Source organism: Diabrotica undecimpunctata, chromosome 3 (assembly GCF_040954645.1).
Source record: "Diabrotica undecimpunctata isolate CICGRU chromosome 3, icDiaUnde3, whole genome shotgun sequence".
Taxonomy (NCBI): Eukaryota; Metazoa; Arthropoda; class Insecta; order Coleoptera; family Chrysomelidae; genus Diabrotica; species Diabrotica undecimpunctata.
This window is the reverse complement of record NC_092805.1, coordinates 92688274-92712866: the sequence shown is the minus strand read 5'-3', so window position 1 is coordinate 92712866 and position 24593 is coordinate 92688274. Positions and strand designations below refer to the sequence as shown.

The 24593-nt window shown below is 31.4% G+C and overlaps 1 protein-coding gene across 1 annotated transcript in view; it reads right to left on the bottom strand.

Annotated features, from left to right (window-relative positions):
• Positions 1 to 24593, bottom strand: part of LOC140435958 (odorant receptor 85b-like) — a 100050-nt gene that overhangs the window by 55507 nt on the left and 19950 nt on the right. Inside the window, exon 5 of the mRNA XM_072524669.1 lies at positions 23162 to 23264. Coding sequence (XP_072380770.1) covers positions 23162 to 23264 — 103 coding nt within the window. The remainder of the gene's footprint in view (positions 1 to 23161; positions 23265 to 24593) is intronic.

Here is a 24593-nt window from a genome sequence, read left to right as displayed (position 1 = left end):
GTGGTTTCAATTTTGATAGGTGACTCTTTGTCTCAAAATGGTCACAGCATCTGTAGGGTACGTTAACTGGGTGAGTTCTATACGTGATATTTGTATATTTCTCAATTTGGTCTCTAGCATGAATTCTGGTACTGCCAATGAATGCAATACATTCGGGAATTAATCTTAAGATTGAATTTGTTTTTATTATTTGTGTAGTGACGTCTTTCCTTGCACATTTGATTGTTACTGGTAATGGATCGGAAATGGTTAGTAACCATAAATTTCGGTCAATTTCTTGTACATTGTAACCTTGTGCCAAGAGCATGGACATCTGGCAAGTTTTTGGTAAGTTGCTGAGAGGTTTCAAAAGCTGGGCTTCACATATAGCATCTGTGTCTATGGGATACGGAAGAATGTCTGTACACATTCTTTGGTTTTGACTGATTTGTTTGCATTTTTCGGTGTCCATGGGTAAGACATATGAAATTGAATCATCATCTCGCGCTATGTATTTATGAACAGTTGAAAGTATATGATGAAAACCAGTTTGATTATCTAATATTGGTATTGAATATAATTGATACAAGGTGAATATTTCGGGATCAACTAACGGAATTTCGAGGACGAAAACAATTTTTGAATCAAGCTGATAAGCTTGCAGTTTTATTATGTCAATATACTGAGCTATATTTGACATATACGTGGGTAGAGGCAATACGTTATTTTGTAATGACTGTGAGATTTCTTTTAATGCGTCCATTAAGTCTATGGGCGAAATAATAGAACTATGTAGAATTTGCAGGCGAGAGAATGTGATAGAATTTAGTATATCATTTAAATAATTTTCTAAAAATACGTAGCTTTCCATTAAGGACTCACATAAATCTAGTATTTGTAATTGTGCTTGGTAAAAGGAGATGTCATTATTAATGTCCAGAAGTGTAGTCTCGATAGTTTTTAAGTCTTTGTTAAAAGTTTCTTCGTCTATTTGCAATTTTTGAATTGTAGTGTTGAAAGTTCTTATAACTGAAGTGGTAACAGATATTTGATTTTTTAGAAGATTTTCAATTTGAGTTTCATCGGAATTTATCTTATTTATACATTTATTAAAGTATTCGCCATCAGAGGCGTCTAAATTTCCAGTAATAGATTTCCAGATTGTTCCAATACCATTTACTAAACCGCGTTTTAGGCGTTTATTATAAGGTACTGTGTCAGAGGTTATTTCTTTATATTTTAAATTAACGGAGTTTGAGATTTGTTTTAGCAGACTAACATGTGTCTGTACTTCGGCTTGAAAGGCAAGTTTTCTCGGTGTATCCACGTTAATAAATTTTTCTAACAGGTTTTCCAAAATTCTGTCATTATTGGATATTGTAGTTTTGATAGGTAATAATTCTTTGTAAACAAGTAAAGTCCATTTGTCATTAGATATTCGTATAGTTCCTTTTTCATGAAAAAATATTCCAATTGTGTTATTAATTGGAGTGAGGAGAATTTGGGATTGGACGATAGAAAGGAGTCCATAGAATCTGTAAAGGAAAATTATTCAAAATAAGGTTTAAGTCTGTCAAAATTTACTTTAGAGGTTTGGTTAGTTTTGGGGTTAAGGATAATTGCAGAATTTGTAAAAACTTCTTGAATTTCGAAAGGTCCATTAAAAAGATTATCCGATTTTGATTTAATTTGGGATTCTTTTACGTAAACTTTGTCACCAATTTTAAAATCAGGTCTTCGTTCTGAAATATTCTCGTCAAATCTTACTTTCGCCTTTTCTTTCTGTCTTTCTGTTTTTGCTCTGGCTACTTTGTAAAAATATTCCATGCGGTTATTCAGGTCTCGAATATATTTACTCATTAGTGTTTTTTGATTGTATAGAGTTTCTGGTGGTCGGCCTGCAGTGTGCCCAAATATAAGTTCATATGGTGTGAAACCGTGGGTCTTATTCTTTGTGTTGTTATAGCATATTATTGCATAAGGAAGTATAGTGAAGGGATGATCGTTTGGGTTCTCGGCTTGATTTGCTCTAATCATTTCTGAGAGTGTGGCATGAAACCTTTCTATAGATCCATTAGATTGTGGATGGTTAACGCTAGAAAATGTTAGTTTAATGTCGTATAATTCGCATAGATCTTTGATTATAGCATTCTCGAATTCTCGACCGCAGTCACAATGAATTCTTAGTGGTGTTCCATAGTGTTGAAAAAAGAGTAGGAGTGTCTTGACTACTGTTACTGCCTTTTTGTCTTCCAAAGGATAGGCTTGCGTGAATTTTGTCAATTCGTCACGAATAGTTAAAGCGTAGTTCCTAGTAGGGTATTCGAATATGTCCATATTTATTCTTTCGAATGGTGTTTTTGGAGTTTCTGTTATGACTAGTGGTCCACTTAAGTTTTTCCTGCAAATCTTAACTTTTTGGCAAATTTCACATGCTTTTACAAATTTCTCTACATCTTTTGTTAAATTCTTCCAATTGTATTTCTGCTTTATTCTTCTGACAGTTTCGTTTATTCCTCGATGTAAATTGTTTTTACCACAATGGTAATGATCTAAAATTTGAGGGATTTCGTCTTCGCTGGCTGTTTTAATTATATTTTGACAGATTCTTAATTTTAATTCTTTGTCAGCAAAAATATAAGAAAATATTTCTAGGATAGGTAGTTCGAGATTATTTTCGACGCAATATATTTTTGATTCATCGAATTGATCTTTATTTGCAAAAAGTACAAGAAACAAGTGTGATATTACTCGTTCGGGATCAAACGGTAATGGTATAATAAAATATTTTCGATGTTTTACAGTTTTGCTGTGTACAATATTAATTCTTCGGTTACTGTATTCCATGTTTTCTTCGAATATGTCATTCATTATTTTCTCGTGGAGTTCTTCAAGTTTATTTTGCCAAAAAAATGTAACAATATTTTTGTTGGATTTGTCTAATAAGTCCGTATTCGATGTTTCAATTTTAGAATAATCGATTATTGACTTTGTTCTATACAGTTCGATAAACTTGTCAAGTTCTTCGGACATTTTTTCTATATTTTCTTCATCGTCGTCGTCGTTTTCTTGAGTTTCCGTATCATCTTCATTCGATGCATGTAATGAGATTTTTGATTGAAAGTTTGCACAATCCTTGAAATGGTTAATCTTTATCCTTGAGAGGGCATCTGCATTTCTGTTTATTTTTCCTGCGCGATGTTCTATTTTATAATTGTATTCTTCGAGTTTTAGGCGCCAACGCGCTAATCGGCTTCCGGGATCTTTTATCGAGAAAAGCCATGTAAGGGGTCGATGATCGGTAATCAGGGTGAATTTTCGGCCAAAAAGATATGGTCTAAAATGTTTGACTGCCCATACGATAGCTAATAGTTCTCTCTCTATAGTCGAATATTTTGTTTCGGCACCGCATAATGTTCTGGAGGCATAAGCTATGGGTAAATCTTTTCCAATAGGTCCTTGCGATAGAACAGCTCCAATCGCGAATGCACTAGCGTCAGTTGTTAGTAAAAATGGTTCCTCAAAATTGGGATATATAAGTATTGGATCTGAAGTTAAAATATTTTTGAGTTCGTTAAAGGCTTCTTTGCAATCAGAATTAAAAATAAAAGGTACGTCTTTCTGAAGTAGTTTCGTAAGTGGTTTAGAAATTTTGGCAAAATTTGGAATAAATCTTCTATAGTAACCGGCTAAGCCTAAGAATGATTTTATTTCTTTGGTGTTCTTTGGTTCCGGGAAGTTTTTGATGCAAGATATTTTAGCTGGATTTGTTTTTACACCATTTTCTGTTACAAGGTGGCCCAAATATGCTACTTCTTTTCTTAAAAATTCGCACTTGTCTGGCTGTATTTTTAAATTTGCTTTTCGCAACCTTTTAAAAACTTCTGTTAGTCGTGACATGTGATCATGAATAGTGGGTGAGTAGATAATTATGTCATCCATATACACTAAGCATCTTTCGTTTTGTATTCCTAGGAGGATGTTGTCCATTACTCTTTGGAAAGTAGATGGAGCATTCATTAGTCCGAATGGCATGCGAACAAATTCGTAATGTCCATTTTCGACGGAAAAGGCCGTTTTCTGGATGTCTTGTGGCTCGATTTCAATCTGGTGAAATCCAGACGCTAAATCTAGTGTTGTGAAGTATTGGCATCTTCCTAGTTGGTCCAATAGTTCTGATATTTGTGGTAGAGGATAACGGTCTTGTACTGTGAGTTCGTTGAGTTTTCGATAATCAATAACAACTCGCCATTTTTGTTTTCCTGACGCATCTAATTTCTTCGGTACGACCCAGACGGGACTCGACCAGGGCGAGACACTTTTCTGGATTATTCCTTCTTCTAACATTTTATTAATTTGCGTCTTTACCTCTTCCTTATGTATTTGAGGATATCTATAGGATTTAGTGAAGATAGGTTTAGCGTTGTTTGTTTCGATTTTGTGCTTGATTTCGTTTGTGAAGGTCAGTTTGTCGCCTTCGACATAAAATATATCTGCGTATTCAGTACATATATCTAGAATGAGTTCTTGTTCTTCGCAATTTAGATGATCAATTCTTAGTTGTTCTTTAATTATTCGTGTTCTATCTACTACGGGTTCTTCAAAATCATGTCCGTTGTAGGATAGGATTGTCTCCGAATTTTCGAAAGGTTCGATTGAAATGTCTGAAAATTCGATTGTCTTCGGCATAGCATTAGCATTTAGTACGGAAGTTAAGAATTCTCCATTTTCATCTACATGGACTAATGCATGAGGTAATCTAACTTTTTCTATTTCTTGAGCTGATAATATGGCATCTGTATTTGATAAGTTGCATTTTAGTCTGCATATTTGTTCGGTCCGGCTGTCAATGGTAATTCTGTTTTTTCCTTTTATTCGTTTTCTCTCTGGTCTTTCAAGATTTTTGTCTTGATCTCGATTGTTTACGATAGTATATTTTTCATTTATAGGGTTTTGATATTTTAAATTTGATTCCTGTTTAGAATCTGATTTAATTTTTATTTTAGGTTCGTTTTGTGTTGTTTCTGTAGGGTGTGTCGGTGTTTTGTCTTTAGGAGGTGTGTTTGTCTCGTGCCCTACTTTGTGAAGGGTGACAGTTTTAAAATTTGTATGCAACTGTCGGGATTTGAGATCTATTACGCATTCATAATGATCTAGAAAGTCTAGGCCTATTATGCCATCGAAATCAATGTCTAAATTGAAAATAAAGACTTTGTGAGGATTATTGTCAGTGAAGGGAATCAGGACAGATTCTGTTATTAACAATTTTTGATCGGTTATACCTTGAATAGTAACGTTTTCAGGAAATCTATTATGATAATTGCGTGCTGTGTTTTCTTTGAAAACAGTGATTCCAGCACCTGTGTCGATTAAAAGTTTAAAAGTGTTGGTAGCATCATTAATGTAATATAAATTTTTGGAACTCATTGTATGAAATGGGGTTACATGAATGTCTGTTCGGGAAAATTGAGATTCGGATGAAAGTTGTCCAAGTTGAGTGCTTGGATTTGTTCTTGGATATTCGTAATATCCGTTGAGGGGTTCGTATGATTGGGAGGATGATTTTGATTCTGAAGTGAAAGAAAATCCTGATAATTTTGTGTGTTATTGGTTTCGTAAATGTTATCAGTTTGTGGATTATTTTCTGTATAATAATCTGTTTCATAGTTTTCATAATTATCGGTATTATAATAATTATCTGTATAGTATTCGTCTGTATAATAGTTAGTCGTCAGTTCATCAGGGTATTCGTTTAAAACATGTGCTCTTTGGAAGTTTGGGTTTCTTTGAATAACAGATGGACGATTTTGATTTTGATTTTGAGATGAAAAGGAAGGTCTCTGTTGGTGGAAATTTGGATTGTTGGACGAATATTGATTCCTACTAGGGTTTTGATTGTTTTGATAGTTGTTAGGTCCATTATTATATTGGTTTTGGTAAACGTGTGGTCTAGAAAAAGTTTTGTTTGGCTGTACGAAACGTGAAGAGCGGCATTCACTATTTAGATGACCAATGCGGCCACAATTTGTACATTTTGTAAACTGAGATGAGGGTCTTCTCATTGGTTGAGAGGGTTTAGGAATAGTTGATCTAGAATTAGATTTTTGTTCTTCAAAATATGACAATTGAAGTTCGCGTCTAATACGATTGCTTGCTTCAATGAGATCTTTTGGATTACTAGCCCTAATAATTTGTCCTAGACGGGGTTCTAAACCGGTTAAAAGTGTGTTTAGGGCCATGGTATCGATTAGGTCACATTGGGCAGTTTTTTGATCTGGGGATAAATTTGCTACTTGGATCGAGGCGTGCATTTTTGCATTCAGAACTTGTAAACGGTTAAAGAAAGTTAGAGGAGATTCGTTATATAGTTGTTTTAGTCTTTGTAAGTCTTGTATTAAAGAGGTCAGGTCTCTACTGTCTCCGAAATGTAGATTTAGTAATTGTTTTATTTCTGTATAAGAAATTGGTTTTCTAGAATTAATAAGCTGTGCAGCTTTACCTTTGAGTTTATTTTTTACGTGAATCGTTAATAGAACGCGCTCATCGCCTGTGGCCATTTTAAAAGCACAGTCGCACGCATCTAAAAATGTAGAAAGAGAAATCGGATCGCCTTCAAATTCTGGGATAATAGAAAATATTTCCGAAAGCTTGTATGGTTCGATTTCTTGTTGAGTCTGGGAACGTGTCTCAGGCATTTTTCGAGATATTTTTAAACGAAAATGAAAAATAGAAGTATGGAGAAATATAAAATGTATCAGTATATTAGGGAGAAAAAAAAATGTGGTGGTATATAAAGGGCAAAAATGTATCAATATAAAAATATCAAATAATATATCAACAAAAATGTATCAAATATACCAAATAAAAATATATCGAGAGAAAATATACCAAAATATAGCAAGTAAAAAAAAAATATGTCAATAAAATATCAGTATAAAATAGTATGTAAAGAAATATCAATAATTTCAAATATTAGATAATCAACTTGTATTTTCTTTTATGTATCTTGATTAATTGACTTGCAGTATAGTCAATTTCGTAAATTAATATAACAAAATTATTAACGAGATGATTCAAAATCCACTTACATAAAGAAGAACATCGGGACGCCTTGTTCTCTCTGCTCAGCTACCAGGGGCTTCACTAGGTGTTCCTTCCGTAGATTACAGGAGTGAGGTTGTTCGGAGATGCTTCCTTCTTTAAGGGTTGTCTTGTTCTCTCTGCTCGGCTACCAGGGGCTTCACTAGGTGTTCCTTCCGTAGGTCACAGGAGTGAGGACTTCCGTAGATTCTTTGTTCCGTTAAGGGATGAGAATCCGCCGCTGCCAGTGAGTATACACGTGTTCTAGCAACGTTAACCGGATCCTACTGACTTTGCGCCAATTGTTAGATCACTAATCACTTATTTGACTTTTTAAAAAAAGAACTTTATTTGTTACAAATTAAATATTAAATAATAGTACAAAATTAAATTAATTTAAAATGACTACATTAACTGGACTGGTCGAAGTTGCAGCTAAGAGTGATTCCGGCATCTGAGAATGGTAATTTATAGGTTTGGTATGAAGTGCTGAATTGTTGTTCCCATGAATGTTGGCCAACGGTTCGTACAAAGTTCTAATGCGTGCTCAGCGGTTTCTATGGGAATGGGATGATGAAATCTGAAGTCGGCGAACTTAAGCTAGTTCAAGGTTAATATTTTCTCATATAACATATATATACATATATATATATATATTATATATATATATATATATATATATATATATATATATATATGTATATATATATATATATATATATATGTATATATATATATATATATATATATATATATATATATATATATATATATATATATATATATATATATATATATTGATACGATTGGGGTTTATAGAAAATAATTTATAAGTTATATACTACATAATATTAGATATAAAAAAGTATTTGATTATTTTTATTATTATTATATATATATATATATACATATATATATATATATATATATATATATATATATATATATATATTATTATATATATATATATACATATATATATATATATATATATATATATATATATATATGTATATATATATATATATATATATATATATATATTGATACGATTGGGGTTTATAGAAAATAATTTATAAGTTATATACTACATAATATTAGATATAAAAAAGTATTTGATTATTTTAAATAAGTTATATACTAGAGAATTTTATAAAAATTATTTATGTGAGGGCATTTTTAAGAAATTAGCATATAATAATTTTAAAAAGTTGTAGTTTAATGTTGTAAATATATTTAAGTGAGCCATGTGCATAGGCAACCAACTATACATGTGAATGATAGACAGATATACTTACTCTCCAAGTGACATTTTAGGAAATAATTGGGAATATAAATATATGGTTTGGTTTATGACTTTAATATTCTTCAAATTCGTAATAAACTTGTTTATTCTATTAGTAAACTTAGAGCAAGCTTTAGAGGGAAGGAGTTGATAATAACGACTAAATCCTAGCTAAATCTCTGCATAACTATGATGGTTATTCACCGAGATTTTACTGTTTACCTAAAATACATAAACCAACTCTTAGTATGAGACCTATTGTTTCTTCTATCAATTCACCAAATATACACATTGCTAAATTTCTAACTGATATTCTATCTAAATCCTATGATTATCACAATTCTTATAATATTTTTGATTCTTTTCAATTTAGTGCATTTATTAACAATTTCAAACTACCACTTAATTACATTTTGGTGTGCTTTGATGTAGTATCACTTTTCACTAACCTTCCTTTTTCTAGTGTTCTCACTTCTTTAAGGAATCATTGGAATACTATCCAACCAAACTCCCCCGTTTCCTGGGACGTGTTTGCAGAGCTTTTTCAATTGGTGTTTGACACTAATTTTTTGGTTTTCAATGATAAATATTACTTACAAATTTTTGGTACACCAATGGGTTTATCCATATCTCCCATCCTTGTTAACTTTGTCCTTGATGACTTGATATCTGAATGTTTGGTTCTTATAGATTTCCATATCCCTTTTGTTAAACGGTATGTTGATGACCTTTTGTTAGCCTTACCCCCTGACAAAGTAGAGTCTATCTTATCGATTTTTAATGGTTTTGATCCTCACTTACAGTTTACTTATGAACTTGAGGATCCTTCTAACAAACTTTCTAAACATACTTTTGCCCTTGAAGAACATGCAATCAACACCAAACATACTGTGAATTTTGATGATGTTAGAATTCTCTGTAGAGAACGTAACCTTAATAAGAGACATTTTATGGAGATGTGTCATATTTTGAAACAACCTAATGCATTAAATATAAGAACTGATATCAGCAACTTAAGCCAAATCTACCATGCACTAATACTACAAAATTGATTCTTCCGTATTCTACTTTTAATTATTGGTTTTTTCTTCAATTTCTTTTATTATATCATAACATTTATGTTGGCATCTACAAAACTTTTCCTTCAATCTCACCAGCTGATTGTCAGTTCTGACATTCTAGCTTTGAAATACTTCATTTTGCATAATATGACCATAACAGTCAAGAACCCTAGCCTTGCCGTTGTTAATATAACATTTCAAAATTGACAATTACATTTTTTGATAGATTTAATCAATCAATGTTTTCAAAAGTGAAATTAAAATAAAAAAAAATTAATATAAAATTATTTAAATTGGGAATCTTCCGGCGTTCTGTGTTTCTTTGTTTTTGCTGATGTATTTAGTAGATTAATTTTTGATGTTTCTTCGCAATAATAACATTTTAATGCTACAGATCTTTTAAAGGTAAGATCAGTTACTTAATTGTTTTTCATATTAGATGTATCGCTAATAACACTCTTTTAGATGAACTGATGATGCTCATTGAACAGTGGGCGAAACGTCTTCAATAAATAGATAAAGTAGCACAACTCTTGTCTTTTTTATCTCCAAATTGACCGAAAATATCCCATTCACTTACGAGTGCACTTTTTTTATATTAAATTAAACGGTCATATTCCTTAAAGATATATATATATATATATATATATATATATATATATATATATATATATATATATATATATATATATATATATATATATATATACATACATATATATATATATATATATATATATATATATATATATATATATATATATATATATATATATATATATATATATATATATAAGAGGCTCCTTCCCAATTACTTGGCCACCTATGGTATTTGCAGTTATATTATATATAAGTCGATTACCATAAACAAATTATACTCTGCATGTTTTCATAAGTTCCCGTATTAATTAATATGGCATTTTTATTAATATTTATTAAAAACATTTCCCCTTATGATTTTTTATTTATTTTCAACAATAAAAAAAATTCACTAAACTCTGGTTACGCATTCACTTATGTCAACATACGTTGATATTTTCATAATTACGTTAAATCCACAGGTAGCTATGGAAAAATGACATCAAAAGAATAATATTATCAGTTAATGTCTAATGTATTTTGTAGTATTGTAAAGCTTTTTGCCGTTTGTGAATTGTACGATGGGTCGAGGTAAAGTTATCGATGCCTTCAATAAACAAGCAGAATTGCTTATAAAGAGGAAGAAGAAGAAGAAAAAGAAACAAGAGAGTCGTGTCTTGGTTAAGGGGTAGCTGCCCTTTTGCTATCACCGATTCTTTTGTGGTTGCTGTGTCAAAGCAGACAGCTTTTTTCATAGCGGGTGCTATGATTCCATTGGGGTAAAGTACAACCTACATATTTGTTGCCAAAATTACTTTGCTGCTGTATCGAGCACCGTTTACTGGTATATGAATTTTGTTACGAATTTATCTTGTGTGCTTAACTCTATTAAATATTTTACTGCAAATGGAAATACATGTTTTAACCTTTATTTGTAAAATTTATCGTTAACGTTCAGCGAAACATTTTAAGTTTATATAAATAAGTATTTACTATATTTTATAATAGTTGATTTTATGGTTTTATTTGTACCTATATAGGTATAATTTATAATATAATATTTGTCTTATATACAAAATCATCCTATTTGCGTTACATTGATATTTATGTGGCCATTAGCTGTAAAGTCTTTGGTCTTTCATGCCGTATCATATTTTCCTGATTTTTTTTGATAGACAAGCGATTTAGTTTATGTGATATAATATCCCCAATTTATCTCATAATATTTAGTTTCCAAACAGCTGTTACGCTAACTCGTTCACCTTGTTTAAAGAATTTTGGGTTATGACTACTTTTTAGTATCTTTACCAAGCATATTTTAATTTATAAATATTTGGGATTTATATAATATTTATGTATATATTAATTGTTTATTGATTTTACTTTTTAAATAGAGTTTGGAATGGAATCTTCCTGTTTGAGATCAATGTACATTTAAAAAAAGTTGACAGTTTTCCTAAGTCTTACTTAACTTGTAGATTACTCCTTGTTAAATTAATTAATTTCTTAGATAAACCTGGTTCTGCCATGGTATTTCATAGTTTTATTCTTATGATTGTATCATGTGTTTGTTTAAAATCTATAAATAACTAGTTTAATGTTTTTTTTTGTATTCCCAACATTTCTCATTAACTGCCTAATACAGTGTTCACTCAATCGTTCCAATTGTATTAGAAAAAATGCTTTATATATCCTGTGCTAATAAGTAATATAACTCCACAGTTTGTACAATACATTTTATCATCACTTTTGTGTATGGTTACTTGCTTTTATTTCTACATTGACAGATCAGCCTCAAATGGGTTAACACTTTGGTTTCGTCATAATTTACCCTGAAATTACTAACAAGAGGGTGCTTTCACTTCCATCTTGAACTTGATATATAGTACCAACATATGCTAGTCATATAACATTAGTTACTAATCAAATGAAAACTATCAAATTATTACAATATCAATTAAACTAATCAAAGTCAATTTGATGTAATCAAATGCACTATCCTTAAACATAGTCATCCAAGGAAATTCACCATAAATATATTAAAAATGGTGTCGTCTCCGGTGTAATTAATAAACGTATGAAAATGTGTTAGCATCTTGGTGCAAGTTTCCATGTTTATTAATTGTTCTAACTATTGCGCAATATGGTGTAATATTGCGTAGTTAGCCGGTACGCTCTTATTGTGGCATTGTCTTGAAGAGACAATGCCTTTATGGTTTTATTGGTGGTGGAAATAAAACAGTCTTTCTAAGAAGAAAAAAACTCAGCTTCAGAGTCTTAGAAAGTTTGCAGAGCCCTTCGAGCAAAGTGCTTTAGGGAGCTACCCTACACGGATAAAACTACACCATACACTGACTTGAGATCCGAAAATGTCTAATATTTAAAGATAAATTAACCTTTATATGAAACCTTTTGATTTCTCAACCTAGGGCGATGCACATCGAGGTGCGTGATTGGTGGCACCTGGATGACATCCCCCCTGCTTTGGAGACTCTGAGGCTGATAAAAAAAGCTGATTTTATTAAAAAAACTTAAGAAAAACAATTTTTTTACAATTCACATATAGAAAAGAAAAAATGCATAAAATATATTAAAAATGTATATGTCCATATTGTCAAATTAACTTACAGTTCTCTAACACACACTACACTCGCGTATACTCGCTTAGCACGCACTTGCACTGCACAAAAACACTCACAGGCGGTGGTCGGTGTTGTTGACAGCATCTGCAGGTCCATCCTCGGCGATGTGCTCGTTCTACGGCGGCTTCGTCCTCTCTAGCTATACGTTTCCCATCTGCATGTCGCCGGTGAGTTTGCCTGAGCCTCCGTGGTGACTCAGGACCACATAATGGTAGGAAGGCAGTGACTGGCTACTGCGGAGACATCCATCGCATCAGGTACTTAGCATCAAGTAGGCTGTCTCGTCGGAAATATGGCACATCGACGGTTTCAGGGCTGCAGAAGGTGGATATCGGCGTGTTAGTTTGGTGTACTCACATCCGATGCTTCTCCCCGCTGTTTTCTTGAGTGGTTTTGATGCAGGCGTCGTGTTGGAACTTTTGCGATTTTCGATCGCGGAGCATGAGAACTCTGACATCTCTGAGTCGTGGTAGAGTTCGTTAAAAGGTTGGGCGCCATGTCGTCTCCGGTGTAATTAATAAACGTATGAAAATGTGAAAATCTTGGTGCAAGTTTTCATGTTTATTAATTGTTCTAACTATTGCGCAATATGGTGTAATATTGCGTAGTTAGCCGGTACGCTCTTATTGTGGCATTGTCTTGAAGAGACAATGCCTTTATGGTTTTATTGGTGGTGGAAATAAAACACAGTCTTTCTAAGAAGAAAAAAACTCAGCTTCAGAGTCTTAGAAAGTTTGTAGAGCCCTTCGAGCAAAGTGCTCTAGGGAGCTACCCTACACGGGTAAAACTACACCATACACTGACTTGAGATCCGAAAATGTCCCATATTTAAAGATAAATTAACTTTTATATGAAACCTTTTCATTTCTCAACCAATTAAATTTAATTATATGTTCCAGAAGGAAGGGCGATGCACATCGAGGTGCGTGATTGGTGGCACCTGGATGACAATGGCTTAAGCATTAAAAAATAAAAAAATTAAAGAATTGTGACTAGAAATAAGGGAGACATCTATAAAAGAAACAGAGCAGCATAAGCTCATAACATGAGAATATTGCTTCGTACTTTTATGCAGCAATTTGTTGTGACAATTTTATAGTTCTTTGAAAAATAAACTCCTATTTGAAAATTAAAACGTCAAATAAAATAAAAAAAACACATTGAACATAGACCTATCTCCTGCGCCGATATATGTAATTGAAATTTTGTACACTTAATGTAACTGTTGATTTGCTTATTATCCTTATTACTAAAATTATTTACGTTTCACAAAGAGACTCTTTAATACCTACAGTTATTAATATACAAATCTGATTCGAAATATCGTCAAAAATTAATAGTAAGTATGTAAAATTTAAATTTTTAATGAAAAGTAAAAGATTAGCCACTACATCTGGGGTTCAAAGAAGAAGTCTTCACGAAGATTGAAGTGCTAATAAGGCCACCGTAAATCATGCGTACCCTAGGTTATGATTAATTAATTAATCGCCTAATTTTTCAATCACCTGTTCTATATGATTTTGTCAAATTGGTCGTTTTTAGGACCAACTATTCTAATTATGTCTATAAATATTGCGGGCATATCTAGAGATAAATAAACTTTACTTTACTTAATCTTATTAGACATATTCTCTAAATACAAATGTGACGTATTTCTAATGCAGGAAACACATAGAGGAATGAATTACGCCAAACCTAGGGTTTTTGATATTAAGCCGATCGCTGAAAACCACATGGTAAATATGGAAGTGCTATCTCTGCCGACAAAGAAACAAAGAAAAACTCCAAGTGCCACTAACAATGGCTTCTCCGGATGATAGACAGCTGTATCCAAACTATGCAGAAATTTAAAGTCTGGATACAAGCCAAAGTTGTTGCCTTGCTTAAACTCCAACGACCACAAAAGCTATCAGCCAATATCTTTATTTTGTCAGCTATTTAAAATATTTTTGCACATAATCCTTAATATAATTTTACCGATAATAAAAGAAAAACCGAAATTAAAAGACCAAGCAGCTAGAGACACAGAAGATTATGTACGTCACATATACTAAATCTTATCCAACACAACGAAGACGGGTACAAAATGTATCAGGGGTGGTATTTGTCAATCTTAATGCCGCTTACGACACCTTAAATCAGAGCACATTTATCCAAAACCATATAACATCCCCTTAGTATCATCCCCCTTTTTAGTATCATTCAAGGGTAAGAATAGCAGATGAAGAACGCAGAAGAACGGCCTCGCTTGGATTAGCGTAATGACACCTACATTGTATTACATATACACAATATTAATGCACAATCAAAAACTTTTGTTGCTGAAATTGAGAAAAATCTAAAGTGTATACACCACGAATAATTTTAAGCCAGACTTCGGAAAAACTTTGGACTTCCTATTAATACCTTGGAGATAGTTTATATCGCACAGTGTCATTTACAGAACATTGTTAAAAAGTAAAAGGCAAACTGAGGACCAGAAATAATATTTTCCGCAAGCTGGTCAGCTAAAAATGGGACGCACATCCTTCCACCCTTAAAACGAAGACGCTTGCACTCTTTGCTTCTGCTGCCGAGTGTACCTCGCCAGTATGGGTGATACCAACACACACTTGATACGTAGATTTAGTTATAAGTTTACGTTTACGTAAACGTTTATATTAAAAATTACATTCATACATAAGCTGTACCCTATCGTAGCTATCACCGTATCTATTATTCGAAGATAAGTAGCCATAGAACGAAAGAAACAAAGTCTAGATTCGTAAGATCCACTCCACGAATACCAGCCCATTATATGACGACTCAAATCGATGAAAAACTGACCAAATCAACACATTTGTAAGATATACTAGAAGAACTTGTCATGCCAAAAAAAAAAGAAGCTGTTCCTCGCCATCTGAATCCTAAAAAGGAATTTCCTTTTGGTAGTTATCTTCCTTATTCTGCTTGGAGGGTTCTTGTCCTCCCCGATAAGCTGTGAGAATGTGGGGAGGTACAAGATTTATCACACCTTCTTAGTGGTCATAAGCTAGAAAAAGCTTGCACAGAACACTATCTCTTGCACGCAATTGACTTTTCAATTCAAACCGATCTTTTCTAAAGGGACAAGGTTTAATTATTTGGACTCAACATGTAGAGTGTAGTCAGTAAGCTATTGTTTATAAAGATCATTGCAAATTTGACACTAATTCTACTTATATTGAATACTTATTACCCCTAAATAGGAAATAAAACATTTAGAAGTGTGCAATTTTGGGAAAGTTCTTTCTTTTTTGGCATAAACAATGAACATTACTACCCATTTTAACACAAATATCTGTTTTAGCGTTTAATCATTGTTGTTTTGAGATAACCTTTTATCCAGATTTCGTATGTAGTACACAAATGAGATCAGAACATAACTAATAAAAAAGTAATTCTCACATAAAACGTATAAAGACATACTCATGTTAACAAAATACATTACGAAATTTTCGCAAACAAAAAAACATTTAATTCGGGAATAAAATAATAAAATTATGATAAAAAAATTTAATTTTTAAAAATACAGAAGATATCAAGTACGTGCCTACCAACAGCAGGTGTAGTTAGTACGATACAATATCTGTTACACACTGTAATGCGTATCAATGACAACAAAAAGAAGGAGCCCAAATTAACATCTTAAACTATGTGTTGGAATAATACTGCATGATAACAGAGTTGCCAAACTATCACTTACTTGAACCTATGAACGTAAATATATACATATACATATATATATATATATATATATATATATATATATATATATATATATATATATATATATATATATATATATAGATACAAACAACCAATTTATTAGGGCTGCAGTCAGAAGTTTATTCTGACTGCAGCCCTAATAAACTGGTTGTTTGTTTATATCCACAGTCACTAATATCCAGTATTTCTTATATATATGTATATATATATATATATATATATATATATATATATATATATATTGTAATGATGTTTTGTTTGTGAGTGTTTTAATGAGCAATGAGTGTTTTTTAATAATATATATATATATATATATATATATATATATATATATATATATATATATATATATATATATATAGGGTTTTTATCGCGGTTCTCAAAGAATTAGTTTGTAAGCACTTTTTGAAATTATCTTTATTATATCAATTATGAAACACACATATATCATCTAATATAGACAATGTAAATTTAAAACAAACTATCTTTAAATTGAAATTTTTATGACACTAAATAAATTATATAGACAATGTAAATTTAAAACAAACTATCTTTAACTTGAAATTCTTATGAAACTAAATAAATTATATTAACAAAATTTGGTACCTTTTCTGTCACTGAATGCCTAAATGAAAGTGTTTTCCACAATAAAGATTTTAATCACCACTCAATGTCTTCGTTGTCAGCCTCGGTTATCTTTCTTTTGTAAACTTGCCTTGCCAAATACTCCACAATGTTTTAATTATCAGCTTCCACCATTTTAGAATATTTTTCTTCTTAATAGTATTTAAAAATCAGTAAAATATTGTTCTTTCTTTTTACTATTTATTCTTCTTTCTAATAATCTTTTTTTTTTCTTCCAATCACCAAATAGTAACTCCAATAAATATATCTCCAATTACAATATACATAACATAATTTTTAATCTTCAATAATATTCTCTTTGTTCTGTTTTTTAATCTTCATTGAACTTACTATATTGAACATCTGGACCTTCTGACTGACTATCTTGAAAATCTGACTAACTGACTGACTTTCTGTCCTTACTATCTTAAAATTACTGAACAACTGACTTCACTATATTGAAAATATGACCGACTAACTTTATACGGACTTCATACTGACTTTACTATCTTGAAAATCTCCCCAACTGACTATCTTGAATCCAAATCACATCATATTTATATCATTTTTTTTTGTTCACGAATGTTCTTGAAAAAATATCTGTTCGAATCTTTCTATTTCATAGACATAACCATGTTCGCGAAGACTGTAGTGCGAACAAAGGTTAAATTCTGTCTATTGACGTCTTTCTAGATAATTCTTTTTATGCTATCTAGAAAACTACTATTATAACTAAAATTTTATCGAGAATTTTATGGAAATTTAGGCTTTTCAGATCAGAATACAAATTTATATATAAATTACACATTTTAAATTAATAAATGACACTATTTTTTAATCCATAATTCTATATAAAAGTTTCTACTATCCAATTCACTTAAGTGTATACTTGGTTACCTACAAAGATGGCTCACTCAAATATATTTACAATATTATAATTATTAAAATAACCAAATACATTGCAACTTAAACACTTTTTAAATTTATTATTATGTTAATTTCTTAAGAATGTCCTCATATAAATGCTTTTTATATCTAATATTATCTAGTATATAACTTATAAATTATTTTTAATCACTATTTTTCTTTCTCCTATATTTAATATCATCTCAATATATATATATATATATATATATATATATATATATATATATATATAATCTACGGCATAAAGTAAACTCCGCCCATGTTAAAATTAAGGTTCAAGTGAGCTCCGCGGTGAAGTGGACACCGATATACGGAGCTCACATGACCATTCCATAATATTGGCTGTGTCGATTCGTTAACATGTATAGTTTCATAATTTTTAAAAATTTTGTAGAGTCCATAAGTACCCCTGTATCATAAATGTATATCGCTTAGTTCACTTGTATATATTATAGGGGTCGTTCAGGTCTTTTTCACTGTATATTGGAACCATAAGTATATCGGTTTAAGTAAGCTCTGATAGTTTGGCAACTATGCGATTAAGTCGTATATTTTCAGCGTATATTCTAAACGGTTCATACGGACTCCTTAGTCTTTATTTTTGTTATCGTTCATACGCATTACAGTATGTAATAGATATGTCTACTACCAAATACCTGTTTTTGGTAGGTACGAGCTTTTCTAAAAATAGCTTTATAGATACAAAAGGATTTCGTTACCAAGTTGGATGTTTTTTTCATATGCGAAAATTTCCTAATGCATTTTGTTAACGTCAGTATGTCTTTATACGTTTTATTTAAGAATCCGATTAATATGAACTTGATTTATTTCATCCATCTATTGTTTTACGATATCTTGTAGCTTCTTTATTATTTTATTTCTGGTTTTGTTTGTATACTACATATAATTCTGGATAGGTTATCTTAAAATAAATATTTAAGTGCTAAAATAGATATTTTTGTGTAAAAATGGATAGTAGTCCGCAAAAAATGAGAGAATGCTTAATTTATCTAGCCAGAATATATCACTTTACCAATATTACATACTTCAGGTAAGTAAGTAAGGTAATTTAGGGGTAATATCTAATCAATATAAGTGGAGTTAGTGTCCAATTTGCAATGATTTTTATAAGCATTAGCTTACTGACTGTACTCTACATGTTCAGTTTAAATAATTAAACCTTGTCCCTTCAGAAAAGAGCAATTTAAATGGCAAAGTCAACTAAGAAGGTGTGAAGAATCTTTTACCACCCCACATTCACACAAGTTAACCGGTGTTTGCAGGCAAGAGTCCTCCCGAGGGTTCAGATGACGAGGATTAGCTTTTTTTTTGTATATCTTACACACGTGTTGATCTGACCAGTTTTTTCTCGATTTTAGTCATAAAATGTGCTTGTATTCGTGGAGTACATGTTGCGAATCTAGATTTTGTTTCTTTCGTTCCTTAGCTACTTATCTTCGAATATTAGGTGTCTTGGTAGCTACGATATTCTAGAGCTTATGTATGGATGTGAGTCTTAATATCCGCTGAATTTGGATGACTAATTTATAGCTAAATCTACGAGTTAAGTATGTGTTGGTGTCATTCATACTGGCAAGGTATATTCAGCAGCAGAAGCATAGAATGCAAGCGTTTACGTTTTAAGGGTGGAAGGATGTGCTTCTCATTTTTAGCTGACAAGTTTGCGGAAAATAATACTTCTGGTCCTCAGTGTGCCTTTTAGTTTTAAACAAAGTTCTGTGAATGACTAAGTGTAATACAAACTATCTTCAAGATATTTATAGCGGGTTTTTCCGGAGTTTGGCTTAAAAACGATTTATAGTCTATTTTTATTGTGTTTAAAGCATGATTTAGATTTTTCTCCACTTCAGCAACAAAAGTTTTTGGTTGTGCTCCATCTGCTATTCTTACCATTGAGAAATACCAAAAATCTTCTGTTGTGTAGGCATACCCTAGTAAAACAAGTCAGTTTATTACCTAAGGAGATATCATATAGATTTTGAAAAAATGCCCTCTTATTTAAGGTGTCGTAAGCTGCAAATTGCTGCTTAGATTGACAAATACCACTCCTCATAACTGATATCTTTCGTACCCATCTTTGCTGTGTTGGGCAAGATTTAGTATTTGTGACGTACATGATTTTTCCTGTCTGTAGCACCTTTTGTCTTTTAATTTGAGTTTTTCTTCTGTTTTACCTCTTGAGGAGTATTTTGTAAAGCAAAATAAATATATTGACCAATAGCTTTTGTGGTCGTTGGAGGTTTTGTCAGGTTTAAGCAAGGCAACAACTTTGTCTTTGCTTTGTTTGTCTGCAGACTTTGGATATCAGTAACTGTTGTATTTTTGGTCAAAATTTTATAATAAGCTTTGTGCTCAGATCTTCAGTCAGTGCCGTACTATTCTTTATTATATACGTAGATAGTGGATCCAAGCTCAACATCGTTAAAAGGTTCCTTCAGCTGACTGGTTTTGTCCTCCCTCATTTTAAGTTTTTCTTTGCTTCTTTGCCGGCAGAGATAGCACTTTCACATTTATTATGTGATTTTCAGCGATCAGCTTAATACCAAATACACTATTTTTTGCCCTCTATGTATTTTCTGCACTAGAAATACGTCACATTTGTGCTAAGCGCATATGTCTGATAAGGTTAAGTAAAGTAAAGTGTCTTTATCTCTAGATATGCCCTTAATATTTATAGACATAATTAGAATAATTGATCCTAAAAAGGACCGATTTGACAAAAATCATATTGAACGGGTGATTCTGATTAGCCGAATAATTAATTATTTATTACCCAGGGTACAACTGATTACGGTGGTCTTATTTGTACTCAAATTTTCGTAAAGGCTTCTCTTTTGAACCCCATAAGAAATGGCTAATTAACTTTTTATTAAAAATAATTTTACATACTCGACGATATTTCGAATCAGATTTGTATAGTAATAACTATAGTTAATATGGAGTCTCTTTGTGAAAAGTAAATGAGTTTATAATATCGGTTACAACTCATATATGAATGATAAGGACATGAACGGTTAAAATAAGTGCACAGAATTTTAACTAAATATATCGGCGCCATTGTTCAGGAGATGGATTTATCCCAGAGATTAAAGGTTACATGTATATTCCAGGTTCTATTTACGTATTTGCATTACTAAAAAAGTATATTTAAAATAAAGGCCTTAAAGATATCTTTAGATTCTATGGAAATTAGAATCTATGGAAATTAGCAAATTAAAAACTACAGACATAATTCTGAATGACCAAATTGAGACAAACAGTTGTCTCAAGTATTGTTTATATTGTAAAGGTCATCGTCATAGTATAGTCAGAACGCAACAAGGTTCTATTGGCTTTTCTGCTTTTTGTCTCCTCATTCCTATTGAAAACTTAGCCACGTAAATAACGTTTTAAAAATATATGTCAATATTTCTGAGGTGCCTTTCCTAAGATAACTTTTATTAAGCCTAGTTCGTTTGACTACATGTAATGGATTTGATAGTTCCCAACAGATAAGTATTGATTGATTGATTGTAGGTTGGATAGCAGTTGGTTGTACAGGCATGTGTTGATAAATATGATGGGTCGGTAGGTAGTCCTAGTCAACAGCATACTAAAATAGAAATAACGTCTATTTAAAATGCAATTCATTAATGGCTCAAGGTACAAAGTAGTCTTAGCATCTGCTTATGATATTGAGCTTATAAGAAACTCTCTCCCGTCCGCAAACGACGTCTTCAACAAAGTGAAGAGAACACGAAAAATGTTTCACTTAAAATCAACAAAATAAAAACCAAATACAAGCGAATCAACAGAAGAAAGCAATTCAATTCATATAGATAAAATATTAAAGTCAACAACTATAATTTCGAAAGTATGGAACACTTTAAATATCTTAGATTAATAATCACGGTTAATAATAATGTCACTAAAGAAATACAAAGCATAATTCACTTCAGACCTATTTTAAAACATGAATGTTTTTTAAAACAATAAGACCGAACATATTATATTATGTAATAATTGTAATAGATATGTTGGCTAGAATCAAATTACCATAAAGTCACCGAAATATTTTATCTGAGTAATGACTCACTACTGATTGCTACGTTACGTTATACGATACATTTATAGTTAAAAGCGAAATTATTAGGTGTTATGCCATGTATAATATATGTGTATCTAAAGTATTATAGTAAGATATTGAATTTCCTACATTTAAAAATCGAAATATTGAAATTAGACAGTAAAAATTTATAATTTTAAGATTGATTTATAATTTATTATAATTTAAATTTTACTACTTTATGAAACAAATATTGTACATCAAAAAACGTAGCAATCGAAACATCGGAACGTACATTTATATAATAAATTTTTCAGTGTCAATGCATTAAAAAAATACTAATAAATAAAAATGGACACTTGCCTTTTCCAAGCTTATAACAGACACTAACTTAAGTTTAAAAATAATTAAAGCAAGTAATATAAATTACCAACATAAAATATTTAACTACATTAACCAAGTATTTGTGAAATTTCGGGATGACTAAATTGATTGATATTTAAATAAATTTCAAGTTCCAAAACGTACCTGCTGTAAAATTTAAAAATCTACGACTAATCAAATTATTGGCAACATCGGAGGAGTTTAGTTGTGTACGCAAAGAAATGTATACGGATCCCAAAAGTGTTTCAACCTATTACGGAGTCCACTTAATCCGACGTGTTGGTCGGAGTCCACATACAGCGCTACCCAGATAATAATATACACGGTGTATATTCGCCTGGAGTTAGTATAATACCGTTTTAGTACGGGGCCCACATTAACCGCTAGATATATATATATATATATATATATATATATATATATATATATATATATATATATATATATATATATATACATACATATATATATATATATATATATATATACATATATATATATATATATATATATATATATATATATACATATATATATATATATATATATATATATATATATATATATATATATATATATATATATATATATATATATATATATATATATATATATGATTAGACGACATTGTAATTTATACAACTTGTAATTTATAAAGTAAAATGACTTGTATGGATAATAAATACTGCAGTCGTAATTTGCGGTAGAATAAATGAATTATTTAAAAAATAATAATTCCTTGAAACATGAAGGTATTTACGTTATTATATCTAAGTATCATACTTACCGTAGCAGCTAGTTGGAATCCTAAATAACTAATTATTAGCATGCTTCCAATGCACTGCGTAAATATAATTCTAGAGTACAGTTTCTGAATAACTTTTATAAAACTAAAAAATAAACCATATTATTGTTCGAAAAATCTTGATTAAAATATTCGATTTTACAAAATTTTATAAAAAATAATTAGTCCAGTCGTCAAAGTGACCTCTTAAAATCATACGAACGAGCTGACTATTTCGACAAAATCCAAATTGCTTGCTATAGATGTCGAATTTTTACCGCCGAGTTGATACAAATTTTATTTAAAAAATTGATTTCGCGGGGGTAACTTGTTTGTGTGAACTGTTCATTCAAAATAAAAAGTGCCAATAAACATTTTTGTTCAAAATTATTTAAAACTTTTTTTCAACGGCGTTCAGATTCTTGGTAAATGAATGGTCTTGCCGCTTTCCGCCCTTACGAGGGGGGTGTTATGGGCAACCCCGAAGGTAGGAGTGGCAAACCTTTTTGCATTCCAAAATTGACATTTTCAACAAAATTCAGCTTGTTCGTGTGATTTTTAGAGGTTGCTACATTTTCATCTCTGACGACTAAAGGAAAGAGTGCATAGAAAAGAAAACTTAACTCGCAATGACAGGCGTGAGATTGTCAGACATATTCGGTTTTCGGATTCTAAATTTTTTACAAATCGTGCACGCTAACTGTTCGAACCCAAATCTAGTTTCGTCTTAACGTGTATAATGACTGCTAACGAAATATCCAATGCCTTGAACTGGTCTAGTTTTTATTGAGTTATAAAATATTTGCGTCTCCCAGATCTCACGTCTGTAGTAAAGTAACATTTTTTAATTTATCATATGATGTGATTTCTAAGTTTTGTTTAATTTTTTAACAGTTAATAGATCTACAAAGAAAAATATGGCTGTGCCCTCGAAGAAGCTAAAATTTGACTACAGAAATTTTGAGGAGGCTTTGATAAAATGGGCAGAAAAAGAAAATGACGGTGATTTTGGCGATGTTGATTCTGACAGTGACCTTATACTAAGTGAGCACGAGACAGACATTAAAATCGAAGCAGAAGATAAACAAGAATCTCAACCCCTGAACAAAAACCTCAACCTGGAGAAACGCAACATGCACACAACGTGTTTTTACAGTAAAAATCGCTTTAGATGGTGTAAAGCGATTAAAGCTCTCTAGTACGAATGGAGAGAAGAATGGTCCCACCAAACGGTGGTGTAGATCAAAGAAGTTATTCTTACGGGTTTGTCTGGTAACTCTCTGTTAGTATACAATGAGTGAAAATGACGACGAGGTCACTACCCCAAAACAATTTCGTGCACGCAGGTCGGTGGCCTTTACAAACCATGTCCGGGTGCAAGCGTGAATAGAGTGGAACGACCGGGACATCATAAACAGTCACAGAGCGCACACAG